The 24,038-nt window shown below is 41.6% G+C and overlaps 1 protein-coding gene across 4 annotated transcripts in view; it reads right to left on the reverse strand.

Annotated features, from left to right (window-relative positions):
• GUCY2F (guanylate cyclase 2F, retinal) overlaps nt 1-24,038 on the reverse strand; it is a 347,423-nt gene that overhangs the window by 267,302 nt on the left and 56,083 nt on the right. For all 4 annotated transcript variants that reach the window (XM_085608170.1, XM_085608167.1, XM_085608168.1 and 1 more), the window contains exon 3: nt 529-830. In XM_085608170.1, the coding sequence (XP_085464296.1) occupies nt 529-830 (302 nt within the window). The remainder of the gene's footprint in view (nt 1-528; nt 831-24,038) is intronic.

Genomic DNA, 24,038 nt, shown 5'->3' on the forward strand with positions numbered 1-24,038 from the left:
TAGAACACTGGAAACATTTCAACATTGTAAGAATTGCCAGAGTTGATAGAAAATATATGACATGATTACATCACTATCATCGCCAATCTGCAAATGGTTGTTTGGGCTTCTAAGACTGGGGTTAGTTCAATCATCTGAAACCCATAACTATTGTCTCTATAAGAGGACCAAATTCCCCTATTTTTACAACAGGTTTTTCCATTATTTGCAGTGTTTTGGACTGCATTTATCACTTCAATCCACAATTCCCAGACTTTTATTTGACAGAGCTATTACCAGCCTCATCAGAGTTAAGTGGCAATTAACTAATAGGGCTTGAGATTGAAATAAGTTCTCAAGAAACACTACAGCTCCCCAGCATGCACACATCCAACAACAATCCTTCTCCCCAATCCCTCTGCAACTAGGTACATGGCCTTGAGCATATCATACGACATGCTATAACATACAGCACTCTATTGCTGCTCTTGCACTTTGTAAGAACCGGTACCAATACCGATGGTCACTGATGCTGCAGACGTTTCTTACCTGAGTGGGCTTTAATTTTGTGGTAAGCTCTCCATTGTCTATGGCTTCCTGAAAGGCTTGGTGGAAGGTTCTGTCCTCTGATTCCATGGTGATTGTTAGTACGGCATCATACGCTGCTCTGAGCTTGGAGTTGTTCTGCAGCACCTCATACATATGTGTTTCATACGGCAGACTGTAGTAAAGGGTATCGTATGGCACAAAGACCAATGAGCCGTCTGTCATCTTCAAGTCGTGAGCAACCTCCAAAAGTTGCTGTTGCAGATGTCCACCAATAAGGACTGAGTGCATACACATGATTATCACTGAAATACACAAGTAATGCATACATAAGAGTGTCACGTAAACATATAAATAAAACTTACACATGGTCATCATTTAAATAACAAAGAAACGATCGAAGTGTAGAAAACCTTTTACTGAACCTATACAAGTGATACAAAGTACAGATATAAATTTCGAAAGGTGTTTTCGGGGCACACAATATTGCAGAAGAGTTCCATAGTGTTCAGTTAATTGCTGTATTTGTCTTTTGTCAACGTGTGTTTAAAACCCTTAGCTGTGTGTTCTAAGACTCATTAATTGAGCTATAAAACCTTTCATTTCCATACAATAACTGCAAGGACTTCTATTAACACTGGCGTCGCTGGGTCACCATCATTTAATTGTGCTTCATGATATGTTAACTTGCACTTTTCTTAACCATTACTTATATGTGTGCATACGTTAATTTACAACTAGATTTAGTGAAACGAGTGATTTATATGTTTTCTATTAACTATAGTTAGAATATGTGCATCTTAAAATTGTCATGAGTCGACATTGACCCAGGCACTCTACTCGATATTGGAAAAAAACTGTTGCATTTTTCTTTGTTGTGCATAAAGTGGTTTTTGTTTCAGGCACTCGGTCACCATGTTTTTATGAAATGTATTATTTTCTGTAGGCTGACTGTGTGTAGGTCATGTTTGTTGCAAGTAATTGGATGGACAATGATTTTCAGCACCTGCACCTGATGGAGCAAGGATTCAAGAAAATGAAACCTGCTCGGATAAATCTCTCATTAACAAGCACTAATCACTAGAAATAGAGAAGAAGTGAAAATAACATGCGCACGACATTCACATATGGGAAAAAGAGCTTTTTGCACGCTTAAGTAACAAAGAATAATTTGCAATGCGACCAAATCCCACTTGAAACCGAAAACGCTTTTGCGCATGTGCAAATCAGAACCTACGTAAATAACCACATGACTAATCCGTTTGAGAGGGAAAACTCTCATGCAGGCCCAGGAGTTCCTAACTGTAGGTCTTGAGGCACCGTGTGCCTGAAATATGCTTACCCGAACTTTAAAAGAAGCTATTGCTGCTAATGCTTTTGCTTAAAGAAAGAAAATATAACATGGGATAGAGTAGAAGTGGGTGGTGAACAGTGATAATCGCATATTTGAGAAATTAACATTTGTGTATGTTTGGCCCTGATGTGATAAGTCAAGGGAAAAAGATGGCGGTGGTAACATAAACAAGCCGAGTCTGTGTACTAGAATTATGATGTGACCCACTGATCGTGCCGTTGACAAGCTGCCAAGAGCCAAGGACAAGCTACTGTGTGAACGCTATCCTCGACTGTCGAATCCTATTGAAGAATTGTTTAAATTGATACAACGAACGCATGGGAAAATAATAAGGCAGAATAATAAATGAGCCAAAGGGGAAGGGTTTTATTAAACAAAGAATTATTTGAGAAATTGAGTATGACAGCATGTGGTGATGACAACTCCCCTGTCCAATCACATTCCATGACCCACTGATATTTGCAATTTTAAGGGTGGGACATGCAGAAATGAAGACTATAATTAAGGTGACCAAAAGATTAAGAGAAGAGAGTGCTGCTGGAGATTGCTGCTTACTGCTGAGAGAGAGGTGTGGGCGAGAACTGCTGCTAGAAGAAGAGAACAGACTGGGAAGATTAATTCCTGAAAGACAACCTGATTAGATTGAAGATTGCAGAAGAATATGGAGGAGGGAGAGTAAGTAAGAGAGGGATGCGCTCCGGTGTGCTGGGGTTCTAGAGAAGTTTAGTAAGTATTATCCTATCCTGATCCTGTCCTATAGTCTTTGTCTCCTGACTCTGAATTGTTAATATCACCGTCAACTATTTCGACTAATGGTCCATTGAGCAAAGGAAGAAAGTTGATCTGTGAAGATTAGTTAGACATTGATTAATCAAGATCAAAGTGAATATAAACTTGACCCCCAGCGGAACAGCCAGGAAACTTGAATGTGTATATGGGCCCAGTTTGAATTTCTTGTTGACTGCGAAGTGTTAAATCCCTGGCCTTCTGCTGCATCACACCTTTGTGAGATATTGTGAAGGCCACAATGTTGGAAGACTCTGACAGCACCAGGATACCCTTCCAGGTGATAGTGTGTTCTACAAATCTGCATAACATAGCATAACATAACTTAACATAACAAAACATATTATTCGTGAGAAGGAGGCCGACGCCAAGTTCAACTGAAATACTGAATTATGATTGGTGATTACTTGGTGAGAACACATGCAATGTATCACTTTGACTTAATTTCATGTTTTAACTGTGTGAAGCTGAGTTACTTAGCAATATACTTGCTCTGTCCACTTTTACTAACAGCCTTTTTTTCTCCCCCTGTTGAGCCCAATGATTCTAATATTTCTGCTCATAGACTTACTTTCTAGAGCAAGTACAGTCCTCCTCTTGTTGATGAAACCTTCATTTGGTTCTACTTTCCATGATATATCTGTTAACTCCAGCTGCTTTTAATTGTCCGACTTACCCACAACCTTAACTTAGTATTAGGAAGGTTCCCTTTATGGGAACGGAATTTTATCTCACTTTGCATATGCCATTGTTAATAAAGCGTACTACCATTTGCCAAATTGAAATGGCTGGATCATATTCATACATGCTGTTTTGCTGTATTCAGGTGACTGGTGATTTATGCTTAACTGATTTGATTTGAGATGGTATCTTTACCAATTTGTAAATAAATAGTTATGGTTTGCAAAATGTACCCTTTTCTCTCTCGTTTCGGTGGGGCATGTTCTGCGTCACAGTCATTGATACCTTGCTGCATTAGTGATTTTAACCTCAGTTTGAGATACAAATCCATCCCAGTGGACATAGCAGAGAATCGAGTTTGTGCCAAGTTTGCATGGTGCAAACAGCTTCCTTATCTCTCCCACTGTCAGTGGAACAGCAGCTATTTATGTGCCTACTGTGCGTTTACTGTGAGGACACCTATTTGTATCAGTGGTACAGCTAGTTTTAATGTCTAATCATTACAAATACATCTCTGAACATTCAGATATATAGTGCAGTTTTTCACTACCAGATATAGGCATTTGTGATGGGACATCAGTGTTTTTATTGACAATGTTATTGGTCACATCATCTGAGATATCAACAGGGATGGCTTTCTTTGATCTTGAGTTTTATGATGTGACTTTTGATGTCAAGAGCAGTCCAATGTGTGAGGGGGTAGGGGTATTTGGTGCATGACATCATACCTTCAACTTCAGATTTTTATCCAAATATAAATACATTTAAATATGTGGCATCTTAGGCTACTGTAACTGCTCAAAATAGTGTTTGAAACCCCATATTTCTTGGCGATGATGTCACATACATAAATTAGGTTCCAAAATTTGTAGATAATTCCTCTTTTGAAGTTTGATTTGCTTCTGACTCACCAGTAACACTCTGTTGCCCTCAATATTAGCATCCAGTTAAAATCGCCAAAATTCCCCCCTCACTCAACACATTTCCCCCAAATCCCTCCCCCAGGTAGCTCATAGGGTGGTGAAATACGTAGATTGTAAGATTTGGGGGAATATCATGGAGGAATCGGTCTTCGTCTTTCCATGCTGTTCTAGCTACCTGGCCTATTCAAATTAACGGGCCACTCTAACGAGGGACAAATCATTAATTTAAATGAAAAACATCAAAACATTTTGTCATTGGCCTTTGTTTAATGAGCCTTTTGCCAGGAAAGGGAAGAAAATCTGCACATTAGATTTTCCGCCTAGACCCTTTATATCCAATAGGTGGTGTTATGCACTCTACAGGCAATAAAAAACATCAGAAGTAAACAGAGGGAAAAAAGTAAACCAGGGAAGACATAAATAATGCATAAATCGAGGCTTGCAGCCCATCTAGTAGGTGTGCATCTCCTGTGCATGGGTGTGATCGGTGGGAAGATAGAGTGAGGAGCCAAGTCCTAGTAGCCGCAGCTAGTTTCCATTCTTCTGACTTCTGAGAATTTGATAGTCGGTCTAGAGCCAGCTGCCTCCTGGAGGCGCCATCTTTGACAAAGGGGAGGCTGATGTGGGAAGGTCACCATAGAAATGGATCTTGGACCACTATCTGAATAATCAGGGTACCTGGAGAAACCATGGCCTGTGTGATGAGGTAGAGCCTAATCTGTTGAAGACATGGCATTGTTGCTGAATTAGTTTACTGGAATCAGGAAAAAAAGACTGGTCTAGTTGTAGTGAAACTCATTCTGTAGCCTGGTGACTTGAAGTATTTTCAAAGGGTTGGATGGGGACAGAGTGTTAGGCGTGGATTACAGCTCAAGCACTGAAGAAAAGAGTGACTGCATCATTTGCATGATTCAACCCTTTATATATAAGACCAAGTGTTATTTGGAAAATATAAACCATCATTTGGTTTGTTAAATATGCTACTGAAACTGCTACTGCATTATTTAATCATTTTATTGGTAGGTTACTACCATTTGCGGTTCATTAAAATGCTTTGATGAGTTTTAGAACTACCAAACTTGTTGTATGTTACACGTTTTATTATCTTTATTGTGGTTTTCACATCGCACCGTTTTGAATTACCATTATTTTGTAAACATACAAAATAAATACATGACATACATCTTGATATATTTCTAATTATTCTTACAAAACTATCTTTACAGGGGAGTGTGACAAACATAAACAGGTCACATGAGTGCTATACACACAGCAATACATTTATACCAAGTATGGGATTCAGCCTGCTTAAGAGATTAAGGGTTTGGTTCCCTCCTTACTCATATCACAGCTAAATATATCTCCCTAACTCCCTCGGTAATTGACAGTACTTGCAGGTCCTGAACAGAGTCAGCATTTTCGACTCACAGTAAAGATAGCTGAGCCTGAACTTCTAGGTGCGCATCAATGAAGCAGAAATCTTCAAAGCAGTCGCTTGTGGGTAGATCCCACCACTTTCATCCACCACTCTCTAGATTATGATGTTGGGCAACACTCCAAGTTTTCTCTCAGTCCCTCTGGTAATATGTTTTGAAACAACTCTAAAATGAGATAATTTTAGAATATTATAAAATTGCATAGGAATAATGTTTTCTACCAGTTGGAAGAGAAAATAGTGGAAAAGAATATTATGTTCTCGAGTAATAGTAGCAATAAATGTAATTTCAAATCATTGTTCTGAATTTCCTTCCTGCCTTCTGGGTCAAGCATAGTAAGCAAGGAATGAAACAACCAACATTCAAATTTATTTTCTATTCTAGTCTTCTCCCTTAGGGCAGGCTTGTCTGAAGCTTTAGCAGGGTCAGGTGCTTGTCCGATGCTTTGGTGGGCTCAGGTGCTTGTCCGAAGCTTTGGCAGGCTCAGGTGCTTGTCCGAAGCTTTGGCAGGCTCAGGTGCTTGTCCGAAGCTTTGGCGGGCTTAGGTGCTTGTCCAAAGCTTTGGCAGGCTCAGGTGCTTGTCTGATGCTTTGGTGGGCTCAGATGCTTGTCTGAAGCTTTGGCAGGCTCAGGTGCTTGTCCATTGCTTTGGTGGGCTCAGGTGCTTGTCCGAAGCTTTGGCAGGCTCAGGTGCTTGTCCGATGCTTTGGTGGGTTCCGGTGCTTCTCCGAAGCTTTGGCAGGCTCAGGTTACAATGTGATGCGGGGCCCTTCTCTTGTTTTATGTCGACAAGTTGTGGCAGCTAAGGTTACTATCCTCACCAAAAATGTACCTCAAAAGCAGGCTAAAACTGTTTTTTTGACACGTAAATCAATTTTGCACTAGCAGTGCGGTGCCCTGTTATGAGGCAATTAAGCCCGGCTGCTCTTCCCTTGTGATGGCCATGCTTGGGGCGCAGAGGTGGAAAAGGGGGTAAGCATGCAATGGCATGGAAGGGGCAGTATTACAAGGGTAAGAAGGCAGAGGGGCTGGATAATTTGTCTAAAATTAGCAGGTGGGAAGTGTTAACTCTGATTAATCAAAAACAGTCTGGTTGGCACACAACAAAGTGTAATGGAGGCGGAGTTTTACATGACACACATTGCTATGTTAGCATAAGCGTCTTAGATGTTAGAAACGCCATCTTGCCACTTTTGCTGCTTTTGCACACGACACTGCAGATAGATGTTGTTATTTGAAAACTGCTTGCTTGCCTTTTCTTCACATGAGAACTGTCTGTTGTTCACATACCTAGCGACCTTGGTCTGAACATTGTGTGCAGAAACAGTCTGAGCCACCAAACAATGTATGTTTTCGAGTTCAGGTTGATCGGCCCACGCTCTAGCCATAACATGCACACAGCTGCAAATATCTGAAAGTCGAGCGCCTTTAATAATGCAATTTGCGTGCACTAGACACACATTCTGGAGAAGAACTTTTCCAGGCGCAGAGCAAAGCTGATCCTGTGATGTGATTCACCTATGCTGATCTTTACGGTAGAGACCTTCTATTAGTCTAAAAATACTAGCTTACTAGCGAAGGGAGGGTGGTTGTATTCCACTGTCATTTGTAATATGATTTCTCCCTTCATTTTCTATGGTACTGTAACAATGCTGATCGTTTTAATTTTAATCATTTGTCTGCTTATGTTAGCCAAAGTACTGCATCTTAGGACACGTAGTTTATAAAATAAACATTTTAAACTTTACTGTGTCTCTGAATACTCTTGTTGTGGACTAATATGAGAATAATAACGAACAGGTATTTCTGATTCCCACCATTCCTGAGAGTACTCTAAAGTCGCATGTTCTGGGTTGTCTAATCATTGGTAGCTTCTATATGGTATGAAGAGCGAATGAGACACTGATGCTGGTCGGATAGGGGTTCTGGGTACTGAGGTGAGTTTTTGGTACACCGCAATTCACTGAGGTCCTGGTTTCCTGCGCATAGTTCTGTGCATGAGCAGAATCCCTGCAACAAAAGTAGATCCAAGCAGAAGAAGGAGTTATATATAGTAAATCACTCAAAATCATATATGTAAATACCTTAAACAAAGATCAGATGGATACGAGCCAAGTGTAGTTGTTAGACCTGTCAGGCTTAGGGTGATCTTCCCCCAAACCTTTTTCCTTCGCCCCTCCTGTTTCGCTGAATTCATTTTTGTTGCCCTAAGTACTCTCTGCACTTTACCACTGCTAACCAGTGCTAAAGTGCTTGCGCTCACTTCCTAAAACATGGTAAAATTGACTTATATTTGATTGGCATATTTAATTTACTTATAATTCCCTAGAAAAGTTGTAAACCATATACCTAGGGCTGGTAAATTAAATGCGCTTATAGTGTCACTTACTTAAGTAGCCCCTTAAAACAAGTCCCAGGCCTACCACTGCAACCTGGGAGCAGTCTTAAACTACCAGTTCGCCTCGGCAAGATAAACCCCTTGCCAGACATAAAACTCCCTTTTTATTACATATTAAGTCACCGCTAAGGTACATCCTAGACAGCCTGTAGGGCAGGGTGCATTTTATTTAAAAAGTTGGACGTGTACTTTTAAGTTTTACATGTCCTGATAGTGAAAAACTCACAAATTCGTGTTTTACCTCTGTGAAGCCTACCCCTTTCATAGGATAACATTGAATTATCTTATTACATTTAATTAGTGATAACTTTTGTTTGGGAGCAGGTAGAAATCTCATATTTGGTGTCTAAGAAATCGTAATTTAAGACACTTTTTAATGGTAAAGTTGGATTTTAAGTCACAATCCTAAAAATGATACTTTTCACGATTAAGCATTTAATATGGGCAAATAACTGTTAAGTTGCAAATCTTCTGGTGCCGAATAAATTGCCTTTTTGAATAATACGTAACATTGGAACAACCGTTATAATAGGTTTAGTGCACGTGGAGCTTACCCCACTCACATGCCCACTAATGTTGCAGAATAACCCAGTACGTTACGGGTCTAGCAGCGCTCACTCGGACTTGGACGCGACCATGAAAACGAGACGCACATAAAGTCCGAACGTCAGTAATATGTGTAGCTCCACTCTGGAACCCAGAAATCATTTCTACCTGATCGTGGAGTGCAAACAGGGTAAATCCCTCCATGCGCCACGCATATCATTTCGAGCAAGCTGATTTCCATACTAAATATCAACGGTGAGTTTTTTTCACAACAACAGCCTTCCCCTTAGCTAAATTCAAGACCCTTTCAGAAAGGAGGATCATCTACCTAAAGTTCTGTAAATGCCAAGAGAACTTGCTCTGTGCACAGTAATAGGAACACAGCTACACTTAGGTAAGCATTGCAATCTGACCTCCATAGCCCTTAGTCACTTTCCATCAATCAATGATACTATTCCTTTAAGATAGCTTTAACACGGTGCAATTTATAGTCCCCAGGGTATACCCGTTCTGAAGAGACCCTCTCCTTTCAAGTAGGGTCGAAACGTCGCCGACAACACCTAGGGATAGTTTTATAAAGAAAGCATCAGAGAACAGTCTGGCTGATCTTTAGTGAATTAAAGAAATAAAAAATACTCAGACAACCTTGTATACACCTATAACCGTTTTGCAATTTTAAGTCACTTCAATGTCATGTTTGGTTATGGTCACGTCACTTGGGGTTGATATATCACTCTTCTCTCTGAAACACAAGTCACTGAATCTATTGCATCAAAATAAAAACATGTATCGAGATATAAAAAATATGTTTGCTATACAGCTTTTTTCTTTCTGTTCTATTAATCCAAATGAATGAATAATATATCACTCAGTTTGGCTGAATTGAGTTTAATGAAATACAACTATTGGGCTACTTTATTTGAAAATATTTTTGTTGTTAAAATTAGTTTGTGGTAGATAATCCCTGCCTTGTTGTTATTTCTTGTTTCTTTTCCTGACTAAAAAAACGCGGAATAAGATTTTGTGATAAAATGAAATTGTTTTCTAAGTAAGTTCCATGTGAACTTTTAAAAAGTTGGCATTTTCTTGTCCCAACTATTTTGTGCCTGGAGCCTGATTCCTGGGTCACAAGACTAGATGTAGTTGACAGTTGGCCTTTGTGTATTCTCCAAGACAGCCACACAAAAAAGGGCCTGGGTGTTGGCAAGATAGGCCATCCAAGCAGGATGGGGAACGGAGCTTAGCACAGTCCCACTTGCACTTCAAAGACTCTGACTGAGCTCACACACAAAGAACTACACACTATCTCATTGCGCCTACAGACAGCCTGAGACCAGGACAGGCAGGCAGGAAATTCCAGACACTTCTGTGGGGGGAAAACTGCAGAAAGTTCTTCCACTTCAAAGTTGGCATCAGGTATAAAAATAGGACCCTCAGACCTACACTTCAGTCCGCTTCTTAATCTGCGGGAGTCTCAGAGAACTGCCCTGCTGCCTGTGGCCTACTGTGCACTTTAGAGGATTGCCCTGCTGCACCAACAGAACTATTATGCAGGTTGAAGCCTGCCACATGCCTGCAAAGGTCTTCCCTGCTGCTCAAGATCTGATTTCCTGCTTAAACCCAAGACTTCCAGAGTGACTCCAAGTGCTAGCTGGCTGGTCTCCTTATCAGAGCCTCAGGGACAGAAGAAGTTCCAACCACCTTGTACCCACACCTGGACCCAGCCTGAGTGAGTCATCACCCTCCAAGTGGTGGACCCTTGGAAGTGGTGGTAAAGGTGCCCAGATAGCCCAAATCCAAAACTTGGGGCTTAGAACATTTTCTGCCAAAAACTGCTCTTAGAACCAAGAGGAGACTGAGACCTACCCGCTCACTGATCAGGTCGGCCTGACTTTGCGGCAGCTCCCACAACCTTGATCTCCACAGCAGCAAATCCTTTTCAGCATCTCCTCACAGAAGGGGTATCCAGCCTTGTGGAGCCCTTATCAGCTAGAGCCTGCAGCTTCCTCCCGCTGGAGATTTCAGGCTTCCATAACAGAGACTAAGTCCGAATGTAGAAATATTCACTGTGACTTCGTCAAGCGATTTCCCAACGACAATGCCCCGTCCTTAGACACTACCGGATGCCTACCCCGCTGGACTTTACCTACTTAGGTATTTTTCTTGAAACATTCCTCAAGTCCAAAGGTAAGCGGAGATCGGGCCCAATCCACTTCATGTATTGAAACTGTGCTCCATAGCAATCAGCCATAACTTTCAACTTTGTCCCGGTCTCTTGTCACTAGATGTCTGCGGTTGGCGCACTGATCTATTTGACGCTATTATACACTTTAAACTTAAAAAATTCATAACTTTCATTCTAATGATTTGATTTTTGTCATTTTGGTGTCAACTAATTTATTAGAATGTACTCTATTTTTCTATAGTAGTGTGGGATTGTTCTTGTGTTGTGTTTTCACTTTATTACTGTTTAAGTGCTGCATAAATACTATACACACAGTGCCTCTAAGTTAAGCTTTATTGCCTTTGTGCAACGCTACTTGACACAGGTTAATTTAGTGACTTTTTGTGATTCACCTTGACAAGGATTGTGGCTGCTGCATGAGTAGGGTTTGACCCCACTCAACCAAAGAACTCATTTACATTACAGTATAGCGCTCTAGTTCTCTGAGCCCTCATTGTGATGTGGAAGTTCATGTCCGATGTTAAATAATTTTTAGCATTCAGCATAGCAACATGAATCAGGGACAGATCAGAGGGCAATGGATTCTGCAGTAACATTTGGAAATGGGGACAAGAGTCGGACAAACACTTAGATCAGGTCTTCTATAAGTAATTCTTTCATAGATAGCTAAACGGACAAGTTCCAAGAGCCTATCCTTATGTGTCGGTATATTGAGTGATATCAGTGTCTAAGTATGCATACCTAAGCCACTGCCAAAGAGGTGGAGCTCCATCTGGTTAATGTGAGATGGTATATCAGAGGTGTTGTGCAGTATTTCAAGGTTAGCTAAGGGTTGAAATGTGTAGACATTAATGTTGCACATGGTGCTCCAGGTCACAGACCAGTATGAGATTAGGAATGGAAGCATTCACACTAAAGAAAGCATTATGCAATCAGGTCCATCCAATCTACACCATATATAGTCTCAATGAAGGCGACCAGGAAAAAGGTTACGTTTGAGCTTTCACAGCTTTAGATGGATTTGTGCGGACGATATTTCTATTGCACAGTAGTCTGGCACATTATATTGACAGAACCGGCACAGTTCTACCTCTAAAGTATACAAAAACAGATATGGGTAGTAACTCTCTTAAAGTGGTTGTATGTTTGGATGTATTTCAATATTAAGAACCTGTGTGGTTGTATAGAAGCAATCCCCAGGCAGTAGTTCAGGCAAGGTGGCATATAATTGTATCTCTAAATATGACAGTCCTGAAGATAATACACAAGAAGATTACAAAAAGATACGATAAGCCCTCTCTCCAGCATGTCTCCTAACCTATCTAGGTCCACCTCCAACTCTGTTTTCTTGTGAATTTTACATTCGCAAGTCTGGAGACCAGCACTGTTCCACAAAGGGGATGACATGTAACAAAGGATCTATTTGCAGGCTGAAGACATGGCATGTATGACTGGACTTGTCAATAGCATTGCAGGAGCTATGGTGCCATACGACAATCCTAGCCCCTGAGGGTTTTGTAGTGTCTTATGCGCTATCCTGGCCGAGGCAGGGATGGACTTTGACTGTGGCGTCAAATATACCAGTTGCTACAGTTGGTGCATTATGTAATAAGACTCCATCAGATAGTTTGTCTTGTTGCCATTATATGCATTTAAAAGCATGATGATTATGTCAAAGAAGATTCCTTTCCATTAATAATGGAAGAATGCTTTAAAGATAGTCAATTTGGGACATCACAATCCTTTTGTCAATGAGCACTACTGGAGATGTGACCAATGGGCAAAGTCATCGGCAGTCTTGGTGATTGGAGGTGGCAGGTTCTCATAGCACACATATTTTAAAAATGGGTAGCATCATATTCATACTGTCCGTCATAGAAACATTTTACATATGGTCACAAACAGTGATGGCCTCTCCTGTGAAGTTGTTATCAGAGCTTTATTTCTATGGGACTGACAGCTGCTGTCATGAAGTTGCAGTTGCACTGGCACACGGCATCTCCCAACTAAACTTTTCTCAAATTCAATTCAAATTCAAATTCAAAAGACCTTTATTCGGATTTCATAAAATCCATAAAAGTACAACAAAAGGAAAACAACACATTTATACAATAATACAATCCATAAAAACACCACAATCACAGCAATTCATTTTCAAATATACAACTAGCATAAATAATTTTCAGGGATTTTCCATCGTTTTGCGTGCGTGTACTATTAATCTCAGAAAAGTGCTGGTGCGAAAAATTAATTCATCTGTATCCAGGGAAAATAATAATGAACATGATTCCCCCAATGAAAGGGGTCTTAATTTTCTAAAATAGGGAGTTAAAAACCAGTTAATATATTTTAAATAAAATTTACAGAAGAATAGGAAGTGAATGTCATTCTGTTTGCTAATTCCATCACATGGGCAGGGATTGTATTCTATTGTGTGATGATACCCCAAAGGAAAAGCCAACAGGGTTTTTACAGAACCTGCCCTTAAACGAAAGAGCAGCGATCGTTCCCAATTGGACATGGGGAGAGTTAGATAAGATGGTAGTGGGTGCCTACACAAATCGTACCCCATGTATGTAGCAACAGAAGATTTAGATAGCTCCCTCCCCATTCTTTCTGAATTAAAAAGTGCATAAAGTGCTTGTTTGACTACGACCTTATCATTCTTCTCAATTCCAGTGGGTTCTAAGAAAAGATTGCCTTTATCCACTGCACATAATATTTTGTAAACCTCGGCTAACCAGGGTATTGACATATGGTGATCACACTTTAGGCAATCCATTATAATGTTTTTAGTTAGGGTCGCAAAGTTATTTGTCCAAATCCTAATCCAAAATAGGGCTGGTCTGGCTCTGATAAAATCACATACATAGGGGAGATTTAGTTCTTTGTGACAGATGAATTCAGAGGCTGAAAAAGGAGCACCCAATATTTTTCTACAAAAACGATTTTCCTCCCGTTGAATCCCTGAGTTTCTCCCTGAGCCCCAGACCTCAGCCCCATACGTTGCCACAGGAAGGCACTGTAATTTAAAAAAATTTAAAATGGCCCTAGTGGCACCTATTTTCTTCGGGCGTTGGAGGCTCAATATAGAATTAGTGGCTTTCGAGAACTTGCCCATGGCGTGGGCAGAATGCCCACTCCATGAGCCGTTCGCAGCGAAAACCAATCCTAGGTACGGAAAGGAGGTTACGGATTCTAATTTATCCGAACCTACATTTATAGTATTGAGCTTCCTTTTCCCGGGTCCACTAGACATAATAAAAGATTTTTAAAAATTTACACGCAGATCAAGTGCCTCCATATGCTGGACGAATGCTCTAATGAGCAAACGAAGAGCATTAGGGGTGCGGCCCATAATGACCGCATCATCTGCGTATAATAAAACTGGTAGTGGATTCCCCTGGATAATTGGAACATCTCTCGTCACTTGTTTCAAGGCTTTGGCAAGACCGTTAATATAAATAATAAATAGCAGAGGTGCCAAAACGCACCCCTGCCTCACCCCCCTGCCTATTTTTATGGGTCCGGACACATCGCCACCAGACCCGATCCTAACTTGTGCTTTAAGGTCCGTGTGAAGATAGGCCAGAAAATTAACAAGACTTGCATCCAGACCGTAGTTAGAAAGCATAAGCCATAATTTGGATCTATTAACTAGGTCAAATGCAGATGAAAGATCCATAAATGCGAGATAGATTGGACTAGAGCGAGCAACATTGTACTTATCGATAATCAATTTCAGGTTTAGGCACTGCTCCACCGTGCCCACACCACTCCTGAATCCCAACTGGCACGGATCCAGTAGATCAGTATCTTCAGTCCACTCTATCATCCTGTTATAAATGACTCGTCCAAGGATTTTTAAAGTATTGTCCAATAGCGAGATTGGACGATAGTTGGCTGGATCTGACCTATCTCCCTTCTTAAAAATGGGAACTATGGTGCTGGTCGCCCAAGTGTCAGGCATTGGCGCCATAGGTAAACTATTAAAAACATTAAGAAGAATTGGTGCCCATAAATCCGTGTTATACTTAATAATGTCTATAGGGAGCCCATCGGGACCAGGGGCCTTGTTACCAAGGCTTTCTTTAATGGCTGTGACTATCTCAGGGAGGTCAATCTTGAGGTTGCATGACACCATCAAGGAAGGAATAGTTACTTCCTTAGAGGGGGTAGCATATATTTTAGCAAAATGAGCCTCCCAACTACTACTAGTAATATTGCAGCTAATTGGGGACAATTGTTTCCCCATATCTCGCGTCTTCCTAACGGCTGACCAGAAGGGGCCGCTACTCTTCAAATTTGCACTCGCAACCAATGATTCCCACTGTTCTGTCAGCAGGGCAGCCTTCCTTTCAGTTGTTTTTAACTTATAGTTTTTCCTGGCCAACTGTACCTCTAGTATACACCTTGGGTTAGAAGACAATGCTTCACGTAGTTCCCTATTTGCCTTAGAACAGATTGAGTCAAACCATCTTGGTTCTTTCGCTATTTTTGGCAGTGGGACTGACAACAATTTTTTAATCACTAAACACAGTTTGCCAAAGTCAGAGATTATTCTATTATTATCTCCATTTAAAGATAGACAAGAATTAATTAAATCGGAATGATCATTCTGCACATTTTCTAAAATAGCTCCGCTATCAATCCCCCTCCATTTTAGCCGCAGACCGTCACCTGATGGTGTAATGTCTCTTGCACCATTAGATTTCGCATATACAGGGCGGGGGCCTAAGTGCAAAGTAACTGTGAGGGGGTTATGGTCGCCAAAAGATGTTTTATTCACCTTGGATTCCAATACACCGTCCAGCAAATCAGGGGACATAAAAATAAAATCAATAGTTGAACAACAATCACGCCCCCTAAACGTGGGGACATAGTCCATGTCAGGTATTAGAGATACTTCCATGGCATTTCCAAGGGTGTGTTCACTCAATAATTTTGCTATTTCAAACCCCCTTTTTTCAGCTTGGTCCGTGATGTTGTTAGTGTCCTTGATCCAAGACTTCTTTGGTAATTTGGCATTAAAATCTCCGCCGATTAGAATCCCTATCCCCCCCTCTGATTCCAAGTTTATTTCCAATTTTCTTAGAGTCTTAGAGAGGGCTATATAGTTTGTGTTGGGTGTAGAATAAAAATCATTATTATAAAAATTAATTATAAAAATCCTGGGTTTTAGTTTCAACTCAAGGACCTGAATGTTCGGATTTCCTTCTGATAGGTCTTTGATAGTGCCTCCCACCAATGTGCTAACACCTATAAATAATCCTCCCACTGCACGGCCAAAAATGGGCTTCTTTGAGGTTACACTAAAACAATGGTAACCCTCAATAAATAAATTGCTGACAGCCCATGTCTCCTGGAACATAACAATATCTTTGTTATCCAATAGCTTGATCCATTGAGGGTCAAGCAATCTTGATTCCAACCCAGCGACGTTCCAACTAAGGATGGACAATTTGGGGCGTTTTAGGGCACAAGAGGCATTATAGCCACTAGGCTGCTTAGGTTGAATTGATGGAGTAGTTATGTTCTCATGTGTAACTGGGGACATAGTCGAAACAATGCGTGGTGCCATTGTCTCAATCTCGTTACATTGTACATCAGAGGGATTTTCCTTAATAGTAATTGGTACGTCCTCACACCCCCTATTTCTTTTCCCCAGTCAATCTTGACATTCCAAATTGGGGAGAGCGTGTTCAAAACGGTTATGCGTTGGTATATTATATATATACCTTGGCTCGTTCTGAGGCATGTTAAAGTTTAGTTTAGGCCTTGCGTAAGGTCTCTCCCATGGGTTGGGATAAGAGGGAGTGGGGAAAGGTAGATATGGCAATTGATATGGTGGGGGTATAGTCCGTTGGCCTAATGAACAACCATTCCTAAAATTAGTATTAAACTCTTGGTAAGGATGTTCATAGCCGTTAATAATGTTACGGTTCATGCCCGGTTGATCTGCTAAAAAGTTAATCCCAGGATTAGAATGAAGGTCAATTAAATGTCTATAAAAATACCCAAGAGGAAGCAGAGTAGTGTTAAATTCCCAGGGTGAGGGCAGTGGGGCTTTTGAGAGTGTAGATTGCACCCATTGTGGAGATCTAAAATTTATAATGATGCAATCTCCTTCAAACTTTTTTCTCATTGGACCCACCCACCCTACTCTCTGTGTATGAATAATTTCCCCTGCTCCTTCCATTGGGAAGTTGCAATTTGCAGAAAGCCAATGGAGAGTTCTATTTCTTAAGCTTGTATAGTTTTCCTCTTGGGTTTCCCCCAATTTTGGGACATTAGCTAAGACCAAGACATATGGACCGCAGTCTGGGGGCAAACTGATGTGGGCCGGAATCTGTCTCTTGCTGATCACTTCAATTATATCGGGCTTATCTGTTGGGTGGTGTTGGTTAGCATCCTGCACTTGTCTCGTTACTGGCCTGTTGTTTATGTCAGTAGGTTTCTCCCTTCCTCCCGAACTAACTGTTGTGGTGGTTTTGATATCTAATGCCTGTCTGGATAAGGGTTCTAGGTTTAATTGACCTTTACTTCTACTCAGTTTGGATGTGGAGGGAGAAGCATTAGTCTCCACTATACTTTTCTTATTGGCCATAGTGTGTTGTGATTTATGTGTGTTAATATTGGATGCAACATGGTGTGTTGTAGTTATAGAATTACACCCTGTGCCTAATTTCAACACATGGTCATCTAATGCCTTCAACCTCTTATCAATATTAAGGACTTGTTGACTGATGGGTCCTAAAAGAGTAGTTATCAAGGTCTCCAGTCTCCCCCAAAAATCTTCATTACCCGGCAGTGCATTAGTTAATGAGCTTTGTTCATTATTTTTGCAAAAGTGCACCTCACTTTGAGTATGGTTTAGTATTACAGGAGTGAGAGGCCTACTCAGTTGAGGGCGTCCACCATTCTCTCTGCGTTTATCTACTAGTGACTCTAAGTGTTTCCGTTTCCGCTTTGCTTTTTGTTTTCTTGCTTTTTGTCCCCTTGTTCGTGCTGGTGTACTATCACTTTTTTCCCTATCTGTAATCGATACATCTGTGTCTAAGCATAGTTCTATCCCTTCCTGCTCATTAATTAGGGATGGGGTAGTATCAGTGGTCTTATTAGCGCTTGATCGTGACATAGACGGTGTTTGTGATAGTCTATTATCCATTGTACGATGATTAGGGGATACACTGTCCAGGATTATACAATTCACATTTGAGTCAGTGCCTGGTAGCCCCGCGTAAGATGTTATATCCGATGTGGCCACCAGGGAATCCAATGTATTGTCCTGCAGCAAAGGTAATTGCGTGCTTGGTGGGAGCGAGAGGCGTCTTTCAGTGTTTTGAATGGCAGAAGCCACAACGCCGATCGTCCTCTGCAGCATTTTATCGATAGCAGTCAAACTAGGCAACGGGGTGGGAACAGTAGCAGTTGAGGGAGATGTTAACTGCTTACGAGTAGGTTTAAGCACAGGAGGAGCTTTTTTCCCCATTTTCCAATATGTGTTTTGAGTATACTGAGCAAAAATAAATGGTTGAATCCCAGTCACAACATGTACTATACTCACGAACTTGGCGATGACTTACGATTGGGCACCAACTTTAGAGGGGCCAAGAGGGGTTGCCCGGCCCGACCTCCAGCGACCCCGGACGGCCACAGACGGCCCGCCCTCTGCCCGGGCTCAGCCCGGCGCCGCCCGCGCGCGTCCCGCGTCGTGGAGGGAGCCGCCGATTTTAAAGCGCCTCCGGGCGCGCAATCACCTGGAAGGGGGCGTGACAGTGGAGGCTCACGGGAGCTGTAGTCTCCCCCCACCGCGGCCCTCGATGTCGTCAGGGCAGCGGGGGAGACAAACAGCGTGGGTGCCCCGCCAAGAATCCGCCGTTCAATAGCTCCGGTAGGTGGGTGGCGTCAGTGCTGGTGCTAGTTCAGATTTCCCCCCAGGCTGAAGACATGGCATGTATGACTGGACTTGTCAATAGCATTGCAGGAGCTATGGTGCCATACGACAATCCTAGCCCCTGAGGGTTTTGTAGTGTCTTATGCGCTATCCTGGCCGAGGCAGGGATGGACTTTGACTGTGGCGTCAAATATACCAGTTGCTACAGTTGGTGCATTATGTAATAAGACTCCATCAGATAGTTTGTCTTGTTGCCATTATATGCATTTAAAAGCATGATGATTATGTTAAAGAAGATTCCTTTCCATTAATAATGGAAGAATGCTTTAAAGATAGTCAATTTGGGACATCACAATCCTTTTGTCAATGAGCACTACTGGAGATGTGACCAATGGGCAAAGTCATCGGCAGTCTTGGTGATTGGAGGTGGCAGGTTCTCATAGCACACATATTTTAAAAATGGGTAGCATCATATTCATACTGTCCGTCATAGAAACATTTTACATATGGTCACAAACAGTGATGGCCTCTCCTGTGAAGTTGTTATCAGAGCTTTATTTCTATGGGACTGACAGCTGCTGTCATGAAGTTGCAGTTGCACTGGCACACGGCATCTCCCAACTAAACTTTTCTCAAATCACGCAGCATGTTATGGAAGCCCTATTGAGATAAGTGGAATGCTACAAAGCATTTCAACCAGATCAAAATATTGTCAATGCCCTGAAAGCCTGTCTTCATGCAATTGCCAGTTTCCCAAATGATGTTGGTCCTCCCGATTGCACACACGTCCCGCTGGTGCCGCCCAAGGACAAAGAGGAGATGTGGAGAAACAGGAAAATATCTTGTTCCATAAATCTCCAGATGATATGCAATACAAATCCAACGTTCACTTGGGTGTGCTCGATTCCCTTGCTCTACATATGACTCAAGATTCCTCCACAACAGGAGGAACCCAAACATCATACAATCATACTTTGTCCAGGAGAAGGGCTTTTAGTCATTAAAGTCAGACTTTACAGAGACACATACACTTTGCAAACCTGAAAAACACTTCAGCACGGTCTGGAAAAGGATCATGATGACCTTAAATATACAAGGGTTTACCAACAGATTGCAATCATGTAACATTATCATGGCATACACTCATCAAGGCTTTTTACAACATAGATTGTTGTCTGCACATATGTTGTCATGATACAAGCCCGCCAAAAACACATATTTTTAGACACTAAGATCTGGCCACGATACCCTTTATATCCCAATACGTGATCCATAAACAAGAGGAAATGTGAACAATGTGCATAAACAGACCAGGAACACCAATGAACATGCCTTTGGCCTGTTGCTGCAAATGTACGCTGTTTTGTAGTCCTCTGTTGCATCCTACACAAGATTTCTATCCAATTTTAATGTACCTATAATGGGGAGAAAGTCCCACGACACAGCAGTGTTGATGATGAAGGCATACCTTTAGACAAGCAATTTTAGCAAGAGATGATGATGTTTTGAACTTGTTTTAATGTTAGCACACACGCATTCACCTAAAGTAGCACACATACTCCTTAATGCACACAATCCCATGAACATACCCCTTCTGCAACCTAAATCCGTGACCAAAAGTGAACAATAAACCTATCCCTTCTCGAACCTCACTTCCTGTTACCAATTGCCACACAGATTCGCCATTCTCGCCCCCAAACTGTGGAACTCCTTTCCGCTTAAAATTCGATCCTGCACTGACCTTCTCCAATTCAGGAAACTCCTGAAAACCTGGCTGTTTACACAGGGTTAGCTTCTGCCTTTCTGTCAACCTTTGAGCCCTAGCGCCATGAAGCCAATCGGCGTACGTGCGCTCTACAAATTCCCACTAACATTAACATTAACATATTCATTTGAGAACATGTTTCCCTCTTAGCTACAGAGGGCCGTGTCACTGGTAGTCCAGACATGCTTGTTGAATGCCAAACCAACCCAGATGAGGATTACTCTCATCCTAAAAATGATGAGCTGTAAAATGGCTCTGTTGTGTTGTGCTGCTGCTGTCCTTCCCAAGATACAAGGTCATCTGTTTGCCCCTGACATTCCAACAGTGTTGTGTAGTTGGTGAATGCATTTCTCATTTCAAGCAAGCTGGTGGCTGATGGTCAAACTGGACCCAGCAAGATTTGTAATGGCATTCTTCAGAGTACATCTTTGATGCCTGTCTATGGCCCTCCTATCAAGATGGGCAATGCTCTTTTCCCTGCTTGTGTCTGTCAAGGAGTTAACGGCTCATTCTACTGCCTGTATTGTCTGGAACTGCTCGTGTCAATTGGTCTTGTTGGATGCTGTGGTAATTGTACAGTTTACCTATGGCTGATTGCCAATTGGGAGTCATGCAGTCATACCGCATCCAAAATCAAGCAGCATCCTGATGTGAAAAATGGCACATGCATAATCAACCCCACGACAGCATATGTAAGACACATAAGTACCTCCAGCATGTCCCAGGAGAGTGGAGGATAGAGAAGCAACACAGGTGTCTACCAGGTACCAAGAGCTTAGGTACGGATCCTATCACTAAGCCCGTAGTGTAGAACCTGGGGGTCTGGATGGACAGCTCACTTAATTTTCAGATTCAGACAAAAAAGGTGGCGGGAACATGTTTTGGTTTGTTGCGCGGGCTCAAATCTATCCTGGCTTTCTTTGATGCTACGACCAGGCAGGTCATTATTCAGGCCCTGATCTTGTCTAGGCTCGACTATGCTTGCTCGCTGTATTTGGGAGCTAATAAATCTGAAAGAGGCTACAGAGAGTCCAGAACGCGGCCACAAATTCTCTTCTGGGCTTGCGCAGAACCTGCACAGTGAACAGTGCTATACGTCGCCTCCAGTGGTTGCCTGTGGCCAGGCGAATTGAGTTTAAGGCACTGTGTATTGCCTTTAAAATTTGGAAACTGGCATCTCCACAAATTCTGTCTGATCTTTTTTTACCTTACATTTCTACACGATCACTTCGATCCATGGGACAATGCCTGGTAGTGATTCCCCGGGTGAGAAGAGTCCGTGCAGGCGGGCGCTTTTTTCGTAATAGAGCTGCCATTCTGTGGAATTCTTTGCCGGCCCACATCCGTGTACACACCAACTATCTTCACTTTAGGAAAGCCATTAAGACATTCCTGTTTCCTCCCTCGTAGGCCTTCTGCGCTTTGTGCGTGCTGCTCTCTTGTTGCTTAGCTCCGGGACGCCTCTTAGCTGGGGCAGCTGTTGCGCTCTACAAAACTTTTTAACATAACATAACATAACATGATCAATCCAAGCTGTCACACTACCATCCAGTAGTAAAATGCTGACCCTCATTGCCAACAATCACTGTTGGACCTGAGCTATAAGACACAGGTATTTGTTTTCTGATTGGAATAAAGAGGCTCTCTTCCAATAGAAAGCACACATCTTATTTTTCTAATAGAAAAGTTCTAAGAATCCTCTGAGAATAAAATGTGGCAAATCCTTATCCTGAATGCTAGTGATGGAGCGGGTAAAACAACATTTTGTATACCTTCTCTATTTTGCATGAAAATACTAATGACGTAATCAATTTACATATTAACCTGTATAAACCGTGTGCCGTGGTATACTAACCAATAAAGTGCACCTTGATAAACACGAATTACACGCTGGACTAATTGCTATCTGCATGGCAAAATAACTTTAATGTCTAACAATGGTGCATATATTAATTATAGACGGTGTTGTGATAAAAATTGCATGATTTGTGTTGCTTTTGTGACGTTTTGCGTTCCTGCTGGGACCAAATGGTGAGTATTATTGCTTTAAATGTCGCTATGAGCTAGGAAAATACTAATTAATAATGGGATTAGTGTGGGTTTAAACATTAGAATCTTCATTTCCGTATATTAATTATATTTTATGTTTTGCTTAAGTTGGCAATCGGGCCTGCCAGGCCATGATATTCAAAATGGAGTTCGGAAGTGGCCACCGTCCTGTGAGCGCGATGTCTACTGCGCAGACTCGGATGGCTCCGAAGATCTCCAGGCATCCTCCGTTCAGAGCACAGTGTTCCTTGTCAAGGAACGTGGAGGACTGCCAGATTTCAGTCAGCGTGAATGACCAAATGGAACAATAACCACCTATATACGGAAGGTCAACACACCGATACATCGGACCTTTCGCATGAGAACGATATAAGCTAAGGAAATGACAAAGCTATTTTCCTGAGAATCCAAGACTCTGAGAAAGTCGGACCATATAACAATTTTGGCAGGATTGGACAATCACAGTCCTTCCCAGTTCAATAAATGTTTCATGTTACCCAAAATTGTATTATAAAAAAGGATAGTAAAGTAGGAGGGGTTAGAGAATGGAGAAAGGAGGTTAGTGCGTGCAGAAGGGGTGTCCGAACTTGGGTGATCGACTTGCTTACGCGATTGCTTGGTCCTTTTGATACCTTTGGGACTGTGCCATGCTGAGCAAAAGAACTTTGCGAACTTGTTTGAGTTTTGGCCTGCATTCGATTGGGACGATTTTATCAGAAGGGATTTGAGTTATGCAGAGCTAACAAAGTTAGAGAAAAAGCCCCAATATCAAGAATAGGTAAATATAAATGTCATGCTAAATTTTGTTGAATAATCAAATTTGTACTTGGTTGACTGAAATGCTAATTATAAAACTGAAAACAAGCAATTAGATAAACTAAACATTGATTAACAGAGAATGAGTTTGTGGTTCTTTAAATAGGGCATTTAATAAGAATTCCGAAGCTTTAATGTGTTTTATCTGGTTCTAAATCATCATCAACCAATCCAACTAATTAGTCCGTCGACCAAGTGGTGGAGTGCCTTGATGTTAAGGTTAGGATTCTATGGTTTTTGATGAATATATGTAAATATTGTAACAGATTTCCTTCCCTATAGGTAATAAGGTACCCCCCTCACATGTCCAGCGGATTCCTCATCCTCCTGCGTGCAGATACGAGTGCATTAGTGTGAGTGTTGGTGTTATGGGCCCCATCAATGAATACGTGTGTGAAAAAGTAAGCGTGATGACGGATCTGTAACGTAGGGAGGATATGTAAATTTCGCCCCCTTTTCCGCTGGATCACTAGCATAGGTTGGGTCTGTTGAAATAATTACGAGCCAGTGACAGAGAAGAGATGAGTTAACTGTATGCATTGGCAATAGCACAGGACATCATTATCCTGCTAGATACAACAATAGTATTATGCAAATGCTATACCTTATACAAAGGATGTAGTGGCTGGTATTCTACTCTATGAATAATGAGGTGGCCTTTGAATCAAATATAGTTC

Source organism: Triturus cristatus, chromosome 5_2, assembly GCF_964204655.1.
Source record: "Triturus cristatus chromosome 5_2, aTriCri1.1, whole genome shotgun sequence".
NCBI lineage: Eukaryota > Metazoa > Chordata > Amphibia > Caudata > Salamandridae > Triturus > Triturus cristatus.